Source organism: Orycteropus afer, unplaced genomic scaffold (assembly GCF_000298275.1).
Source record: "Orycteropus afer afer isolate SDZICR_OR568_19922 unplaced genomic scaffold, OryAfe1.0 scaffold00067, whole genome shotgun sequence".
NCBI lineage: Eukaryota > Metazoa > Chordata > Mammalia > Tubulidentata > Orycteropodidae > Orycteropus > Orycteropus afer.
The window spans coordinates 11,877,378-11,897,435 of NW_006921654.1; the positions used below are offsets into that span (position 1 = coordinate 11,877,378).

Genomic DNA, 20,058 nt, shown 5'->3' on the forward strand with positions numbered 1-20,058 from the left:
ATTTTGTTGTGTTTGGTGGCATCCCTCGGCCCCACGCCCCTTTTGGTATCCGGGCAAAATGGGGCCATTTTCCTCCCTTTTTCTTTTTCTTTTTTTAAGTTTTTTAAAGTCAGTTTATCAATAGCCAGGGAACACTCACATGGTTCAAAAGTCAAAAGGTTGAAAAAAAGAAAACAATTTCCCTCTTCTCACTAGCTTCACAGTCCGGCTTCTTGCGTCTCTTTTCAGAGCTATGAAAGCAGTTTATGTTTATGTTCATACTTTGGCTTAACTGAATGTAGATTATCAGAGGGATGTCCTCGTCATTTTCCGGGCCTGCTATAAAAGCTGATGTGAATTTTTAACGCGTTTGTAGTCAAATTTGGAATCGAGGTACGGTTAGGACACAGTGCAAAACTATTAAGTTGCTTCGCTTTTGATGGAACTAGTCTTGACAACTTAAACTGACAGACCCCTTGTTAAAACAGCATGTTTACATCCTCCTCCTGTTCCCTTTTCTTATGTGAATATAAGTAATACTTGAAGTCTCTCACTCTCACTGCCGTCCAGTCGAATCCGACCCATAGCGACCCCTCCCTTGGGTTTCCAAGGCAGTATCACTATGGAAATAGACTGCCCAACCTTCCTCCCGGGAAATGGCTGGTGGGTTTAACCTGCCAGCCTGCTGGTTAGCAGTCAGGTGCCTTAGGGGCTGCGCCACCACAGCTCCCAGTTGAAGTCTAGGGAGGTAAAATTGATTTCTTCTTTTCAATGTGATTAGTAGGAATTTTGTTTTTGGTAAAAGTGACGTTTCAGTTTCATTGAGTCAGCAGATTTTGGAGTGCTAGACACTTGTCCTACAGTGCTACAGCAATAAATAAAAGACTGTAGCTGGAGTCATGGAGCTTAATGTGCTACCTGGGCAGTGGTAAGTGCTACAGAGAAAAAGTAAAGCAGGCATAAGGGTGGAGGGAGGGAATTGTTTTCCATTAAGGGGAAAAGGGAAGGCCACTCTGATACTTGAGTAAGAGACAAAAGAAGTAATAGAAAGCCAGGTGGATGTCTGGGGAACAGTGTTAAGGGTAGAGACAAGTGCAAAGGCCCTGAGGTAGGATTGTAGCTGATACGTTCTTGGAGCATCACAGAGACCTGTATAGCTGGAGTGGAATAAGCAAGAAGGAAAATTCTAGGAAATGAAATCAGGAACAAAAGTAAGCTGGATTCATCCTACTCTCAAAATAACATTTAGATGATCACAAGTTTAAGTGTCAGAATTGAAATCCTAAAATGACTGAGACAAATATGGACAAGTATAAATATATATTTGAATATTAGCATGGTGATACATAACCACAAAACCAAGAAAACAAAGAAAAATTTTTATATATTTGATTACATAAAAGAAACTTCTAGGAAAATGAATTTGCTCTATAAACTTTCACCCAAATTACAATAGAAACTAAAAAAATTAAACACTTCTCATGATAAAGTCAGAGGGCAAACTGGGAAAGGTCTCCATACTTTGCACTGCGGTTAGTTTACTAAATGTCCAAAGAGCTCCTAGAAATAAGGAAAACTTGATAGAAAAAGAAGGAGTTCTGGTAGCATAGTGCCTAAAGCACTTGACTGCTAACCAGAAGGCTGACGGTTCAAACCCACCAGCCACTCCTCGGAAGGAAGATGGGGCAATCTACTTCCGTAGTGATACTGCTTTGGAAAGGAGGGGTCGCTGTGAGTCGGGTCCGACTCGACGGCACATAACAACAACAACAATAGAAAAAGGGGAAAGAAATTGAACAAGAAGTACACAGGAAAGGAAATGAATGACTCAAAAACAAACGCAAAAATATTGTGATTAATTAAATAAGTGAGAGCAAGGAAATGCCATCTTTTATCTATCAAATGTTGTTATGTGCCATTTAGGCGAACCTGATTCACAGTGACCCCTCCTTGGGTTTCCGAGGCAGTATCATTACAGAAGTAGATTGCCCTATCTTCCTTCTGAGGAGTGGCTGGTGGGTTTGAACTGCCATCCTTCTGGTTAGCAGTCAAGTGCCTTAAGTAGTACGCTATCAGAGCTCCCATCTGTCAAACAGCAATATCCAAAGTTAGTTAGGTGTATGAAAACAGTACACTACTGCATTGTTAATAGGATGAAACAGGCACAACTTGGGAGGGCTTTCTGATAGTATGTAACATTCAAAATCCATGTTCCCTTGTTGTTGTTGTTGTTGTTGTTGTTATGTGCCGTGGAGTCGACCCTGACTCATAGCGACCCCTCCTTGGGTTTCCGAGGCAGTATCACTACAGAAGTAGGATTGCCCAACCTTCCTTCCGAGGAGTGGCTGGTGGGTTTGAACCGCCGGCCTTCTGGTTAGCAGTCAAGTGCTTTAGCCCACTATACTACCAGAGCTCCCCCATGTTCCCTTAGACATAGCAATTTTAGTTCTAGAAATTTTTTCTACAGAAATGTACTTGAGTACAAAGGAGTACATAATGGAAATATGTCTTCCCACAACCTACTCTGTCCCCGGATTCATGTCCCTGAGGCAACCACTACTTGTCATCCCTTGTTGTTGTTGTTGTTATTTGCTGTCGGCCCCGACTCATAGCGACCCCTCCTTGGGTTTCCGAGGCAGTATCACTACAGAAGTAGGATTGCCCAACCTTCCTTCCGAGGAGTGGCTGGTGGGTTTGAACCGCCGGCCTTCTGGTTAGCAGTCAAGTGCTTTAGCCACTATACTACCAGAGCTCCCTTGTCATCCCTAGTCTGTTACATATCCTTTTTGCTCATTCAACCCACTGCCATTGGGTAGATTGCGATTCATAGTGACACTACAGGACAAGGGTAGAACTGCCCACCTTTTGGTTAGCAGCCAAATACTTTCACCACTGTACCAACAGAGCTCCTTTTTGCTCATAGCACTACTAAAAAAGAAAAGCCCACCACCATCGAGTCAGTTCTGACTCATAGTGACCCTATTGCACCGAGTGTAACTGCCCCATAGAGTTTCCAAGGCTGTAAATCTTTATGGAATCAGATTGCAACATCTTTCTCCTGCAGAGTAGATGGTGGGTGTGAACCACTGACTTTGCGGTTTGCACCAAGCACTTTTAACCACTGTGCCACCAGAGCTCCCTATAGTAATGCTTGCACACTAGATAATCACTTGGTTCTGCAGCTTGCCTTTTAAAAGAAAAATTATATTGGAGTCTGTGTGTCTACACATAGCTCTGTTTCATTCTTTTCTCACTGATTGCATTGTATTCCATTATGACTGAATCATAATTTTTTCACTGTAGAAAATTTCAAACATACACAAATATAGAGAGAAATGTATAATGAAATACACACATACCCTTCCCCGAACTCCACTGAATTATTAGTTCATGGCCAATTGTTCTCATCAGTATCTTCAACTATCACCCAACCCCAACTTCTGGGATTATTTTGAAGCAAATGCTAGGCATTACATCATTTTACATACTGTAGCACATATTTCTAAAAAATAAGCTCTTTAAAATGATACATTTAAATTTTATAGATAGTAAAATTGACTTTTGGGTATACAGTGATGAATTTTAACACATGTAAATTTGTGTAACCACTACCAAAATCAGGAGACAGAAGATAGAACAGTTCTATCAGAAAAGCCCCCGTTGTGCTGATCCTTTGTAGTCAATTTTTGGTAACTGGAAAAGAGCTGAGTAAACTGTCAAAGAACAGAGAATAAAGGGGAACAGTGGAATATTTAAATTTAGCAGGAAGCCCTCTTTATGTAGATCATATTTGATCGCTACTGTGGTACACTACACAGATCTCCCTTTAGCTGTTGGGAGTGCTGGTAGCAGAGCGCCCTTAGTTACCTCTCTTGGAGGATTGCTGAAGAGAGAGCTGCCTTGCAAAGTCATGCCCTCTTGTTAGAGCAGCCAGAATGCTATGACTGACTGACTGGGGTTGGAAAGACTTGGCCCCCTCATCCTAACTCATATAACTCTAAAGGGCCTTTCTAGTTGCAGAGCGCCCCATGACTGCAGCTGAGGTTTAGGGGGTTGTGTCGTAGTTGAACTCTGCTCACTCCTTCCTTCTCTTGCCGCAAGTGTTTTCTCAACAGCATTCCCTAATAAACATCATATGTGTTCATCTCTGTCTTAGAGTCTGCTTCGCAGAGAGTTCAACTTAATGATATGATTTAGTTAATTTGCAGAATCTGTAAATACAAAGCAAAAAATGACTAAGCTTGCAGAGTATTACTATTTTATATATTAGAGTCTAGAATACTCTTATTGTTTCGATGGTGCTTTTCAGAAGGGTAGACATTACTGAACATGCATGTCTTACGCTCTTAACCTTTTGAATCAAAAATAGATGTCTGTGAATGAGGGGGGAGGTGCAGACCTTCTTTCTGGCCAGAGCCCACAGAACATGCACTATATGTTTGCTTTACACAAAAGAGGCTAATGTTAATCTGTGGTGGTCTCTTCCTTAATAGAACCACAGAATAAGAGAACTCCAGACTTGCCTGAAGAAGAACCTGAAGAGGAAAAGATCAAGGAGAATGAAGAGGCAGTCAAAAAGATGCTTATAGAAGCCACCCAGGAGTTTGAGGAGGTTGTGGTATGTTAACTAGACTGACTTACTTGTATTTTTCCCTGCCTCCACTCTTCATCTTTGAAAATAATCATCACATTTACCCGTTTCCTATACTGGAGGCCCACAGAAGTAAGAGAGAAGTCCACATTGAGGAAGATAATGGAAAGTAAAAATGATCTGGACCTCAGGCATGAAACTTGTGGTCTTTGGAAGGCCAGATTAAGGTGGTGGTGGTGGTGAAACAGGCACAGTTATATTTACGCAGTATAAAGCATACCAATTTGCTAACTTTGATCCCAGAGTAAGTCTTTAAATGTTAGGACTGTGGATTTATCTTTAAAACTGTTCTTACGGTTTTCAGTAACATAAATGTAATTTTTTTTTTTTTTTTTTACGTTCATTGTAATTTTTCTTTTCAAGCAAGTTTAGCTTTTTGTGTACTTAGTCTTTTTAATTCAATCTTGCTACTAATACTGTGTTAAAATCTGTTCAACAATAGCAATGGAGAAGGGCAGGAATCTGTAACATGATGATAATTTAAAAAAAATCCAAATTATTTATACATTTCTTCTCCAAGGCAGAGGATCCTGTGAATTAAGTTTTCTTACTAATGGAAAGAAAATGGTTGGGCTTCAATCTGAAATAGGAAATAATTTAAAGTTTCTGTAATTGGTATGAGAAGGAATGTGCAAGAATTGGTAGAACTTAAAGATTTGTTGCCTTCTGTAATGTGCCTTTGGTTTATTATTTCATACTTCGTTCATTTTCCATAAACTGTCGAATGATCTGAGTTTTCATCGGATTTGGCCCACATAGGTCTCTTTTCATTTGACATCTTTCTTTGTAATGTGTCTAAGTGTAGTAAAGCTTGGAGTTTCTAATACATGTTTTTGATGACTTATTTATAGGCACTGGTAGGAAGTGAGGGTGCAGTGATGAGGAAAACACATGTGATGTCTGCCCTCATGGGATTTACAATCTGGAATTAAATATTTAACAAATAATCCAGTGCATACTTATGTGTGTTTGTGTATACACATATGTTCTTCCTTATTCAGTCCAATTTCTTGTATTTTGGAATACAACATGCAAGCATATACACTCCCTCAGCCACCTATACGCACACACTGCCCACTACATATACACACACACCTGCTGTGTGCTATCAAATCTATTCCAACTCATAACGACCCCATGTGACAGCATAGAACTGCCTTGTAGGGTTTGCTAGGCTGTGATCTTTATGGATCTCCAGGTCTTTTCTCCTGTAGAGTTGCTGGTGGATTTAAACAGCTGATCTTTTGGTTAGCAGCCAAGCACTTAACCATTGTGCCACTAGAGGTCCATATATATACATGTATATACATATATATGTATATACGTATATATGTGTGTGTGTGTGTGTGTGTGTGTGTATATATATATGGACAGTGGCAGGAACAGGGACAGTTATATTTAAACAGTATAAAGCATATATATACATATATGTCCATAAATGTATATATGCACATCAGCACAGATAAATGGGAGAAGAAACAGAGCATGTTAGAAAACTGAAGAAACTCCAATATGATTGGAGTTCAAAGAGCAGAGGGGTAGTTAGGTTGGGAGAGATGATATCTTACAAGAGTTTATGACTTGGTAATTAGAAATTGGTCTTGTCCATTACTTTCTCTAGGAGGAGGAGAGTGAGAGCCCTGGTTTTGAAATACATATAACGATGTGTGATGATGATCCATCCACACCTGAGGAGGACTCGGAGACACAGCCTGATGAGGAAGAAGAAGAAGAAAAAGTTTCTCAACCAGAGGTGGGAGCTGCCATTAAGATCATCCGGCAGTTAATGGAAAAATTTAACTTGGATCTATCAACCGTTACACAGGCCTTCCTTAAAAATAGTGGTGAGCTAGAGGCTACCTCCTCCTTTTTAGAGTCTGGTCAGAGGGCTGATGGCTACCCCATTTGGTCCCGACAAGATGACTTAGATTTGCAAAAAGATGATGAGGCTTCTCGAGAGGCACTGATTAAAAAGTTTGGTGCTCAGAATGTGGCTAGGAGGATTGAATTCCGAAAGAAATGAGTGACAAGATAATGAGAAAAAAAAGGTGTGGCAAGTGAGGAGTTAAAAAAATTTGTGTTCATTGCACTTTGGATAGTTTGTACATTGGAACTAATACTTGCCTTTTGGCCAATACTGCCACTGCTCTGTGAGTGCTAGGTTGTGTAGCCAAGCAGTTTGTAGGAGGCTAAAAATCCAAGAAATTAGATATATATAGTTAGAGCTATCCCAAGTATGTGTCAGTGAAAGGAAAATCTAGACCAGAAACAGATTGGTGTACTTAGTAGTACTCCTTTGCTGGAATGGTGCTCCTGCTATATGGGTGACAGGAGCTGGTGACAAAGTCAAAGGAGGAAGAAGAGGAGTTAAAGGTCTTTTCAGGCAGCATGAGTAAAGAGCCTCCTGTTCCTTGGCAGAAGCTCCTCTAGATAGTGATGGATTCCACATCAAGAATCTGGAAGTACAGAAAGATGTAATTACAAGGCTTTGAATGTGGACTTTCCCAAATCCTTGCATCTCTTGGTACATCTCCCAGTGAGTGCTGATTTCTAGACTGCTTTGAAAATCCCATGTTGTTTTTGTTAATGTATTACCTGTGGACCCTGTTCCTTGGCTGTTCTTTGAGCTGTTGTTAGGTCTCTAGCATGCATTCCTTTAAGTACCACTTAATTTTGTTTAAAACACACAACCTTAGAGAGTCTTAAGAACAGTCTATTAGTGGTAATGTGTTCTTTATTGAAAATAGTTTTGTGCTAAGGACTGTATTAGATTTAAAAATGAGTAGGTTCATTCCCCATTGTTGTGTTGATTTTATTATTGAAAATAAATATAACTTCATATTTGTGTCTTCAACAAGTGTTTTATTTTTGGTATACCCCAAACCTTCTAGGTATAAAAACCATAAAGGAAGTAACATTCTGTGCTATATTTAATTAGAACTTATAGAGTAATTTCATTTTAGAATTAACAGACCAGTAGAAAAGTGCTAGCTCCTTTGGATAGAGCAAATGAAAGGTCTGGCTAAAGGACTGAGAAGTGGCAAGAGAAGGTGAGCTTAGAACCAAAGGGGAGAGAACTAATCAGGAACCAGCTAGCATGTAACAGAAGGTGTCACTGTCCCACCCCATCCTCTAGGCGCTTACCATGCTAGCACATGCCAACAAAGGGAGTCCTGCTGTAAGCACTTTCTCTCTGCTTGAAGTGCCAGGAAGTTAATGCTCCTGGGAGCAACCTTCAGCTAATGGTGAATGGGAGTTAGAGGATGTATATCCAGCTTTCTTGGTAACCAGAGAAATTATTCAGATGAATATTTGAAAGCTACTTGAGTGGGATAATGGTTTCCATGCCATCTCTTAGCGATCCCCAGCCAGATGAACAAGATTAACAAGAACCATTAACAACCTGCTATATGCAGATGGCACAGTGTTGCTTGCTAAAAGTGAAGATGACTAGAAGCACTTACTAATGAACAGCAAAGACTATAGTCATCACTATGGATTACACCTCAACAGAAAGAAAATGAAAATCTTTGCAACTGGACCTGTAAGCAGTGTCACGATAAAGGAGAAAAGATTGAAGTTGTCAGGGATTTCGTTTTACTTGGATCCATAATCAACACCCATGGAAGCTGTCGTCAGGAAATCAGACATTGGTATTGCATTGGGAAAATCTGCTGCAAAAGACCTCTTTAAAGTGTTAAGAAGGAAAGATGTCACTTTGAAGAATAAGGTGTGCCTAGCCCAAGCCATGCTATTTTTGGTTTCCTCATATGCATGTGAAAGCTTTGAATTGTGGTTTTGGCAAAGAATACTGAAAATACCATTGAGTGCCAGAAGAACAAATAGGTCCTGGAAGAAGTACAGCCAGAATGCTCCTTGGAAGCAAGAATGGCCAGACTTCATTTCACCTGGTCATATTGTCAGAAGGGACCACTGGCCTGGAGAAGGAGATCATGCTTGGTAAAGTGAAAGGTCAGCAAAAAAGAGGAAGACTGTGAATGAGATGGATTGACACGGTGGGAGCACTGATAGGCTCAAGCATAGCAAGGATTGTGAGGATGGTGCAGGACAGGACAGAGTTTCATTCTGTTGTACACAGTGTAGCTATGAGTCGGCTCTGACTGTCGGCACCTAGCTACAACAGCAACAGCACGATTAAATATAGTTGCCTGTAGTGGTAATCTGCTTCTGAAAGTACTCTGCATTAGCTTCCTTTTTTTGTCTCACTTCCCACTTCCCTACTGTTGCATCCTGGAGTCACTAGTTATACTCATTCTTCCCTTATGTTCTGTTTCTGAGGGAACCCAGCTTAAAGTACTTAATCTTTCCCTCCTCAGCATGTTGAATACTTGAGGGATACAGCACACTCCCAGTAGTAACCATAGCTTGTTACAGTAAGAATTCTCAAATGAGTGTTGGGAGGGGTTGATGGTGGCATTTGTTTAAAATGTGTCCCCTTCCATTCTACTTTGACTCTCTAGGGCAGTTGAAAATTATTGCTTTAAGGATAAAATGGAGCCATCACCTAGAATGTATACATCTTGGTAAAGTTAACACAGCCTATGGTCTATTTTTTGCTTTAGGGGCAAAAAATTCTAATTTTGTCAAATCATGTGCAAAAGGGTCTGATTCATTATACCCAGACTCTCAAAAGACATGTTTCAGCCAAAGCATCCACCAGCCCACAGTGCTCATTATAAACCTGTAACTTTCAAATATGTGCTCACATAATTTCTCTGGTCAGTTAGTTCATCTCTCCTCCTGGGAGATTTATGTGGGAAGACAAATTACCAGAGGTATTTTTGGGAGCACAAAATTTACACAAGGAGAATGAGTCAGATGATCTTAATGGCTAATGGCATTGAGCTATGGCTGCATTAACCAGCTGTTAATGTCCAGCTTGTCCTGAAGTCAGGATAACTCGAACTGCCAGATTCTTGTTCTTAAGGATGTTCTTTTCTAGACTTCTTGAGTCTAGCACTTGTTTGCTGCTTGTACTCTGGAGACACCATCATTTCTTACTTGTTTGATCTCCTTTTGTGGGCTTTCCTCGCCATTCCTGTTCCCTACCCCCACTTTGTATTACAGCTTTAGAAATTTTCGAGGCCTTCTATAACTTGTACAACTGCATTAGTGGCAAAAGCATCCCTTTCTATCCCTTCTTTACTTCAGCAGTGGGTTGTACTTCTGGTGTTCACCTTCCTCAGTTCCTTTTAAGCAGGTGCAATTGAGTTTGAAAAGCTCAAGCTGCTGCTTGAATTGTTATGTTCTCTTGCTTTTGGTCTAATGCTGTTTGCTTGTTCATAATACCCACCTGCCATAATACGGCAGAAAACCTAACTCTAAAGGAGTTTAAACAAAGAGAATTTATATCTAACACACAAGCAATCCTGAGGTAGTCTTGAAGGTCTATTGTTCTGCTCTGCCATCTTCAGTGTGTTGCCTTGTCCTTTGGGGCTGCCTCCCTTCATGGTTGAACGATGACTGCTTCAGTTTCATCAGTAGAAGAGGAATAATTTTCTCTTAAGGGTCTCCGTTATTAGTAGTAGGAAATTTTTCTCAGAACTCCTCCCCATCATAGACTTCTCATAGGCCAGAATTAAACTCAATCCCTAGCAGGGAAAAAGGGATTACCTTGATAGACAGTCTATCCTGGGCTGCAGATATACCCTCTCCTCACTTACGACATGGTTAGGTTCCAAAGACCAGGTCATTATGTGAAAATTGGTGTTATATGAAGGTAGAGGGTGACTATGTCATTGCATAACTGCCAAACCACTGAGAGTCATGGCCCAGCCCTAACTTTAACCATCACAGGCAAAATTATTCTTGCCTCCCACCTTGATGTTAGTTACCAAGAGAGGTATGTTCTGCCAAATAGACTTTTTTTCTATTGTAAATGAGAAATGTCAGATGATGAGATAATTGATAAGTGAAGACTAAGGTGTATCATAGCCTTCCCTGGGAATGTGGGTTGGAAGAGGAAGGTGAATACTCAACCAAAAGTGAGGGGTTTGTGGTCTGCGAAAAGCTTCCATTTAACAGACAAAAATCCTGCTCATCTCCAGGAGCAAGAGTAATCAAGGACTGAATTTAGCCAGTTGGGTTCTTTCATGTCTCATCTTCCCTGTAACTTGACTTAGGGTTTTTAAATTTGCTTCCTGAGTATATTCTCTGCTTCACTACCAACAGTAACCATCTTGAGACTCTTCGTGTGTCTTCTTGGTCTAGTCTTCTTAGGTTCTGTAGCTCCCAGTATAGTCATGCCTGTCAACAGTGAGGACTCCCCCACTTGTTCTTTCTCTGATTCTCTACCTGCAGCTTGCAGAGGGTATCTTTTGAGATTACTGGCTCAGGGGTCTCTCTGGGGATGTACACCAGGTTGTTTCTCAGATCATCATTTGCAGCCTTGGGCTGCTTCAGATATGTGGCCACAAATTTGTGTCCAAACATTTGAAGAGCTCACCTGGGCTTCCTAATGGGCATTTGGCCCAGTAGCTTGTGTACTGAATTGATAGTTGTCCATAATACAGATTGGATTCCGATGCATGGCAACCCCACGTGTTACAGAGCAAAAGTGCTCCATCGGGCTTTCTTGGGTTAATAGACTACACAAAAACATTGTTCTACACCCTACTTTGGTTAGTAGCAACTAGGGTCTTAAAAGCTTGCAGTCAGCCATGTAAGATGCAACCATTGGTCTCTTCTCTCCTAGAACAAAGAAGAATGAAGAAAATCAAAGATGCATGAAAACAACTAGTCCAAGGGACTAGTGAACCATACAAACCTCAGCTTACATGAACTTGAGACCATAAGTAGATGGTGCCCAGCTACCACTGTCAACCACATGGAAAAGAATCAAAATAGGAGATTTTGGATAGAGAGGGAGAAAAATGTGGAACAAAACTCAATCATAAAAAAGACCAAGCTTACTGGTCTGATAAAGACTGGTGACACCCCTCTAGTTACTCTTCGGGCCCTGAATTGAACTCATTCCCCTGGCTTCCAGCCATTTACACAACTACATACACTAGAACAATCAACCAGGGGTGAGACCAGAAGGGCAGTATTTGCACAGGGAGTTATCTCAGAGGGCAGGAATGTATAGGAAAGAAGGACACAGGGAAAAGCTAACCACAGGGAGGAAGGGGGAACAAGAGTTGTTACTTTATGGGGAATGCAATCATTGTGGTGAAACAAAATATGTATAAACTATTGTATGGAAAATGAATTTGCTCTGTAAACTATAACCCAAATCATAATTTAAAAAAACCAAAAAACTCACGAGCATTTATGATACTAAACGGATACCTCTATAGCTTAGGTAGAAGAAGGTACTCAGTGAGAGCAGTTTTCCCCTCCACCTGAGAGGATTTGGCAATTCGGTAGATTTTCCCAGTTGTGTTAAATGAGGAGAGAGCAAGTGGGTAGGTGCCCTTGGTATCTACTAGGTAAAGGCCAAGGCAGAAAACTATCCAACCGTGCATAGGACAGCCCCTCCCAACAAAGTCATCTAGCCCTAAATGTCAGCACTGCCGAACTGTGGAAATTCTGACAGAGGCCCGTCAAGGTACGTGTTACCTGTCACATTTTCCCACTTTTTGTTGCTAGTGTTTCGGGTTTTTGTTGTTGTTGTTGAGAATATAGACATAGAACATTCAATAACTCGGTTTCTGAATGTAGAATTTAGTGACATTGATGACATCCTTCGATTTGTGTAACCATTCTCACCTTCCTTTTCCGAGTTGTTTCTGCCCCATTAACATAAACTCACTGCCCCTTAAATTTTCATGTTGCCGATGTCCGTTTGATCCTGGATAGATGGTTCTTAAAAGAGTATGGAGCTCAAGGCAGACAGCTGCTAGTATTTCTAAATGGCATTACCGTCAATTTCCTTGAATATTCTTCCCTTTGCAGGAATGTGACTTGCAAGGCTAGGTGTTTCCTATCCTCCACTTTCACCCTAGAGCACTGTGATAAAACAGCAGCCCCAACTTTTCCAGCAACACCTTAGGGGCTACTGCCACCTAGAGGTAGGACATGTGTAGTGCCACAGACAGAATTTAACCTGAATTCTTGATTTTACAGTGTTCATTTGTTCAGCCAGTTAGTTACTCTGTGGTGGTGAGACCAGGAAATTGGGGTTCCTCTGAAAAGCTTGTAGCAGGTACTTGTGTGGGATCTTGTGAAGGATGTACAATCTGGTGTGGCTTCTTTTGCTAAGTATTCTAAAGGAGAACACAGGATGAGAGCTTTGAGGCCAGTTTTCACATTCAAATGAAAATACAAATTTTGGAAGGTCGTGGCTGGCCATGTTTACTGCCTCTTAATCCTTGTGTATAACAGAGGCGAAGGAGGCTGCTCTACTTAGTAGCAGTACCAGTGGCCTAGTGCTTCCTTGCCAAGAACCTGCCTGTCTCCTCCAAATAGCGATATCTCAAGACACGAGGATACCTAGAATAAGCTGTTAACTGATTCCTAAGCTAAATATTGTTTACAGAGAATATGGACTCAACATGCAGAATTGTTTCCATTCTTGAAGGACCTGGAGAATAAATGCATTTGACTCCAAGGCTGAGCCTGGCTCTGACCTGGGTTTCATCTTTTCCTGAGGAGCATCTAGACCTCAGTTGTCTCTGTTTTAGTCTGTGGTTTTTAAAACAACACTAAGAGGGAAAAGGGAAAGTCATGTACCTGAGCCTGTATCATTTCAAACGTCAATCCCATTAAACAATACTTAATTTGAATTATCTGCCCTTAACGATAATACCCCTAGGAGAAAGGCAATGTGTTATCCTGGGAATGATCTCATCATCTCAAAACATTAGCATGCAATTCATAACAGCACAAAATCTGCACTCAAATTAGCGTTTCTATTCTGGTCATCCTCCTGGTATTAAAAGTGAATTTCCCTGATTTCAGAGGCACGCTAGAATACACATTTCACTATTCTAGATCTATAGCAGGCCTTCAGTGTCTAGATGTTTTCTCTTGTCCACCATCTCGTCATAGGAAATACCATTTCATAATACACTATGTATGGAATTGATCTTAGAAAAGAATTCCTTTAAATAGGGAGACAGAACTGGCCATAGTAAATAGCTGGGACAGCGTTCATATTTCTTGCTACTCTTTTCATCCCACAGTCAGCAATGGATAAGGAGACTCCTAGAGACCCACATACCTAACTCTGAAAGTATTGTCACTAATATACCTGACTACTGGACTCAGAATTACAACATATTTTCTAAATCATTTCTGAGTATTTTCTTCAGATAATTTTTTTTCCATTTTCTTTTTTTTGTGATTTGTGTGAATTTAAGAGCAAATTCCTTTTCCACACAATAGTTTGTACACATTTTGTTTCATGACATTGATTGCCATCCGCATGATGTAACAGCTCTCTTCCCAGTTCCTCCCTGTGGTTACCTTTTCCCTGGGTCTTTTTTTCCTATACATTGTTGCCTTCTGAGAAAATAGCTCCCTGTGCAAACACTGCCCTTCTGGTCTCCTATTGTTGATTGTTCTAAGGAGTGTACCCATCTGATGTAAATGTTCCCCTCATACTCCAGCCTCTTTTTTGGCTGGAAGCCAGGGAGTAGGTTCAATTCCAGGCCCAAAGGGGGACTAGGGTCCATAGTCTCGAGGGTGTCGCCAGTCTCTATTAGACCCGTAAGCCTGGTCTTTTTTATAATTTTGACTTTTGTTCCACATTTTTCTCCCACTTCTTTGGATAATTTGATAATCCATGGTAAGACTTAATGCCGACCAGTATCTCTTGAGCTGCTCTTAAGTCCCAAGTATTGTGCTAAAAGATTCTATCTGTTCTCTAATTAATCAAAGTAGTCTCAGGTAAGAACTCAAACACAGGTGAAAATTTGAAACTAATGAATAAATTATAGGTTATCATGGCAGGGCCACGCCATCCTACATTGTTTCCTGGACTTTCCTTCCTCACCACCACTTCAAATGGGCCCAGTGCTTCTCATCTCAGGCAATGTGATATGGTGAATTACTTAATAAGAGTTTTAGGCATGGGCTTAGTGACTCCCACCAGATGACTAGGTGGAACTGTGTAAATGTGAAGTGCTTGTGGCCCACTAACAGAATTGGATTTGTTGTTGTTGTTGTTGTTATGTGCCGTCGAGTCGGCCCCGACTCATAGTGACCCCTCCTTGGGTTTCCCAGGCAGTAGCACTACGGAAGTAGGATTGCCCAACCTTCCTTCCGAGGAGTGGCTAGCTTGTTAATAATGTAAATAAGGTACTTGGTACCCTTGGGGAAGAAGGAACCATGGAAATAAGGCATATGGAACACTAACATAAAGATTGGTCAGTATTACTGTCTCGCTAGGCTTAAAATGAAACCATCCCAGAGGTGGAAAGGGGGACCTCATGACCATCAAGAAAGAAGACCTAGGAGTGGCTCTCATCCTTTGGACCTGCAATTCCTGCCCTTAACTTCCTTGATCCAGGGAGGAGGGAGAGCTGTAACACTTTGCTGAGGTAGTCAGAGACAGCGGCAAAGAGCCTGAAGCAGCAGGGGCAGCAGAACCAGGAGACTGGTGCAAGACGGAGCGTTGGGCTTCCCAGCTCACAGAGTGAGGAAGCTGAGTGCCTCCCAGCAGGAGGTGTTGGTAGAGTGGGGTGCCTCTGTAAGCACCTATTGGCATAGCCGAGAGAGCTTTGTAACGTTGGAGTGAGCATGACAGAGGCCAAGGTCAGAAAGAAGTCTGCCTGTGGCACATATGAAAAGAAGCTTCCCTGGTTGAAGAACTGTATCCTGACTTGCTTCTGATCCTGAATAGTAACCTGTTAACTTTCCTAAAAACACCATAATCGTGAGTATTGTCCATGAGTTCTGTCACCATTGCAAAGAATGACTGACCCCAGTAGAGAAGCAGAGCACTATTGGGAGGGATGGTGTCAGAATAGTTATAAAAGGTTTAGAGGGTGGCAGCAGGTCAGACCTCCACCTCATAGGAAGCAGCCTTGGACTGTTGTTCATCTTTATTCTCTCTTCCTTTTGTGAAGCTAATGACCAGTTATTTCCACAGGTACATTTTTATTACAAGTAAAGCCTGTCTCACCCAGAACAGATGGATGAAGAGAAGAAAAATTTCTCTTCCCAGCATTCCTTCAGACCTAAGCCCTTAGAGCCAATGGCTTATTAGAAATTATATATTGGATTCAAAAACCTGAACTCATTCTTTTCCTCTAAAAACATTTTCACTTGATCATTGTCAGTTTAAATAATTGCATTTGTTATAATTTATTCTTTAGTTATCTTTTTGTTAAGACATTCGACTTTTTTTTATTCATATAATTTTATTACAAGATTGTTTTTAAGTTTTTTCATTTTGAAATAAATTTTAGACTTAGAAAAATATTGAGAACACAAAGAATTGCCATGTACTCATAACCAAAAACCAAAAACCCAAAACCAAACCAGTGAACTTGGTTTTACTTCTCTGGTGGTGTAGTGCCTAAGGCATTTATTTGACTGCTAACCAGAAGGCTGGTGGTTCAAACCCACCAGCCACTCTGTGGAAGGAAGATTGGGCAATCTACTTCTGTAAAGATTTACCACCTTGGAAACCTAAAGGGAGTCACTATGAGTCAGAATCAACTCGATGGCAGTGAGTTTGGTTTTTCACATTAATAATTCAAAATAATTAAAAATGGATTTGACTTCCTTCAGTATGAAAGACACTTGAGCAACTTAGAAACAAAACAACTAAGAATTAGGAATTTCATCAGTTCTTATCCCATAGTTACTTTATTATTAATCATTATTCTTCAGTATATATTCCAATAGTTAAGGATACCATATCAATATCATAGTATCATATTTCCTATATAGGCAGTCCCCAGGTTGTGAAAGAGATCTGTTTCTAACTGTTTGTAAGTAAGTTGGTACAGGTGTCTGTGGTTCTTATTGAGCCACATTTTAGTGCAAGAAAAGGCTCAAAGTCTTGTCCATGATTTAAAAGCTGCACATATAGCAAGTGGTGATTGGGATGAAGAATTTGTTGCAAGTGGGTTGGTTCAATCGTTTCAAAGCTAGGGCAGATTTACAAACATTAAAGGCAAGTACAAGTTATTGAAACCCAGTTATCAAATCTCAAAATTATTTCATTATCTCATGTTGGGAAAGCTTGAGCAATATATTCATTCTCCTTCTATCAGTGAATCCAACCACTGGTTAAAGACATTAGCAGACGGTTTTTATTTTTAACATTATACAACAGGAGAAATCTTTAGCAAAATACCTGGCATAAGAGAATTGCTCAAAAGTGCTCAGTGTAGCTTTTCTTTTACCTTGACTCTTGACAGCTAATGAAAAAGAAACCTAATGCCTACCTGAATTCTGTACTCGAACTCCAATTTCTTTGGCTAGTTGTTCCTCGCTAGCTTTTTTAGGGTAAGGGGTATGGTCTAACCATGCTTGGTGGGTATTCTTTTGCCTTTTGCTGTAAGCAGTCCTCCTGCCCCAGACTTTTCTTTGTGCCTGTTGAACAGAAAGAGGGAGGCTTATGGAGGATGCTTATGGATTAAAAACATGCCTTAGGTTTATTCCAGTTTTAAACCTGTAGTTTCAACAATTACTATATAGTTTTAAGTATGGTAAATTGGACACATACAGGTTTAAATACATTCATTAGGGGAAAAAAGAAACTAATGGCTATCGATGATCTCTGTTTCCAAAGAAAGCGCGTAGAGAAAACCCACAAAATTACAAGCACAGAAAATAGGAAACGATAGGAAGATTAATGAAAACAAAACATGTAAAACTTACATTTTAATAAAATTAATATAAAACATTTGGTGTTCCATGTATTTTCCTCCATTTAAAGCATCAACTTTAAAACTTGGTAGAGGATACATACATGGGACTGACTCATGGCTGCATCTCAGATTTGAAATTCAGGTATCCAATTTCAAAGCACTTGGTGAAAGTGCTTTGAATCATCTGAGAAAGCTTACCACTGAACACCAATCCCTATCCCAACAGTCTCTTTCCTTTAATCACCTCTGTGATTTAAACTTTCGTAATTCTGAAAAATAAACAAGGTGTTGTCATGATGGAAGAACAGAGCAAACAAGCTGACAAGATCTTACCACTTGAAGTGCTGGTCAAATCCGTATTGGAAGAGACACCTGGATTCCAGAGACTAGTGGCCATAGAGCAGCACATGAGTTTATGAAGACCCTGGTGGCCCACCACTTCTTAAATGCCTTTCACTTTAATCCCTTTGTCAAATATTTAACGCCCTGGGGAATTTGAAGTAATCAGATTAAGTGGAATTTTTAGTAGAAGTACAGATTCTATGTTTGCCTCTGTCATAACCTTTCTGAATAGGACTTTGGTTCTGTGCTTTCTAGTGTACACGTATATAACCCTTTGTTCTTTACTATGCTCAAGTACCCTTGTTTCTTAATTATTCTGACTTGACCATGTTATTTATTGTACAGAAAGCCCCCTTCACTTAATACTTTTCACATTTCCTCAGCTTTACCTGAAATGTGTAAGGAAAAATGCCTAATGAAAATAAGAGCTTTTAGTTCTCTCTGTCGAAAATCAGGGAAGAGGCTCCCCTCCTCCGCTGTTCTTTCAGAGCTTTCTTTAGATGACTTATAATGGAAGAAGAATTCTTCCCAAAAAGTATGAAAATCAAGGATGTTTCCTCTAGGACCTGGGAACCATCTCCTTTGACGTGTAATCAATCAAGGAAGCTCACACCCCTACCTACTAGTTTCCTAGAACTAGGTTAGCATAACATTAGTGATTCTGCCATAAAGATGAGAAAATTAGCAATTTTATCTTCAACATGAATATAATGAATGTGTCTACACAGCTATATAAAGGGTGAGATTTCATTCTGCTTCTGCAATCTCTTTAGTAGATTGCCTGAGACGCATTACATCCAGGTTTAATGCTTATTCAATAACATAACTTTTCTGTCTTCTATTTTTGTGGAGAGGTTTTCTGCATTAGAAGTAGATTTTATTTCTAATAACTCTTCCCCAATAAATGTATTTCTTTTCATCATTGTCATAGGTTTCTGTGTGAGCTTGGCTAGTCAATGCTCTTAGTGTTCGATCACCTAGAGGTGTTGCTGTAGACGTATTTTTCAGGTGTAACTAAATTCTATAATCAGGTGATTTTATGTAGATTATCCTGGATAATCTGGGTGGTTTGATTCAATCAGTGAAAGGCCTTAAGTGCAAAACTGCAGCTTCGAAGGAAAAAATCACACTTGTGGGCGGTAACTGCATTTTGGTCCTAAAAATTTCAACCTGCCCTTGTTGAGGGCCTGCCCTTCCAAATTCATTCTTGCCTAGCCAGCCTCACAATCACATAGCCAATTCCTCGTAGTAAGTCCCTTAATTTACATCTTCAATTGATTTTGTTGCTCCAGACGAACTGTAAGGAGCCCTGGTGATGTGGTGACTGCTAACTGAAAGGTCAGTGGTTTAACCCGCCAGCTGCTCTGAGGGAGAAAGGTGTGGCAGTAGGTTTCTGTAGAGATTTACAATCTTGGATACCCTATTGGACAGTTCTTCTATGTCCTGTAGGGTTGCTATGAGTCAGAACCAACTTGACGGCAGTGGAGTAGATAGGCTGAACCCTGAATGATACAGATTATGGTACCAGAAGTTGTTCTATAAGCATGGACTCTTAAAGGTGAGTTCTCTGCATTGGTTCTGGATTTGTGGAATTAGTTCTTCAATTAAATTTAAAGACACTAATGACTCTAGTTCCAGTGGTAAAGAGGACACTTCCCCCTAGGGAATGGATCCCAAGCAGAGGTATGAATTATGAACCAGACACTGTCACTTGCATCAGCCAGTGCCACAGTTCCAGGTGGAGGCATAGTGATTTCACCTACTGGTAGAAGAGGGTATCTTAGGGGGACATCAAGGTGCAGGCAGGAGCCTGTCATTTTGATAGCACCTGCCATGACCCCTACATATTGCTTGCTCTTTTTTTTTTTTTTCTTAAAAACTTTGTATTATGATTTGGGTGAATGTTTACAGCGCAAATTAGTTTTCCATTCAACAGCCCATACACATTTTGTTTCGGGACATTAATTGCAATTCCCGCAATGTAACAACTCTCTTCCCACTTCCTCCCCATGGTTACCTTTCCCCTGTGACCTTCTTTCCTATGCATTCCTTCCCTCTGAACTTTCTCCCTGTGCAAATGCTGATGTTCTAATCTCCTGTGATTGATTGTTCTAAGGAGAATGTACCTCCCTAGTGTTAAACTTTGGGAGTGAGTTCAATTTCAGGCCTGAAGGCTAACTAGAGGCCATAGTTTTGGAGTTTTCACCAGACTCTATCAGACCAGCGAACCTGGTCTTTTTTTATGATTTTGATTTTTTTCCATATTTTTCTCCAACTGTGATAGATGGAGCTGTGTGT

General features: G+C 40.4%; 1 protein-coding gene across 1 annotated transcript in view; it reads left to right on the forward strand.

The window, feature by feature from the left end:
- The window catches only part of LOC103196609 (TERF2 interacting protein), a 7,462-nt gene extending 809 nt beyond the window's left edge, over positions 1-6,653 (forward strand). Inside the window, exons 2-3 of the mRNA XM_042780876.1 lie at positions 4,473-4,597; positions 6,252-6,653. Of these exons, the coding sequence (XP_042636810.1) occupies positions 4,473-4,597; positions 6,252-6,653 (527 nt within the window). The remainder of the gene's footprint in view (positions 1-4,472; positions 4,598-6,251) is intronic.
- Positions 6,654-20,058: the final 13,405 nt, after the last annotated feature.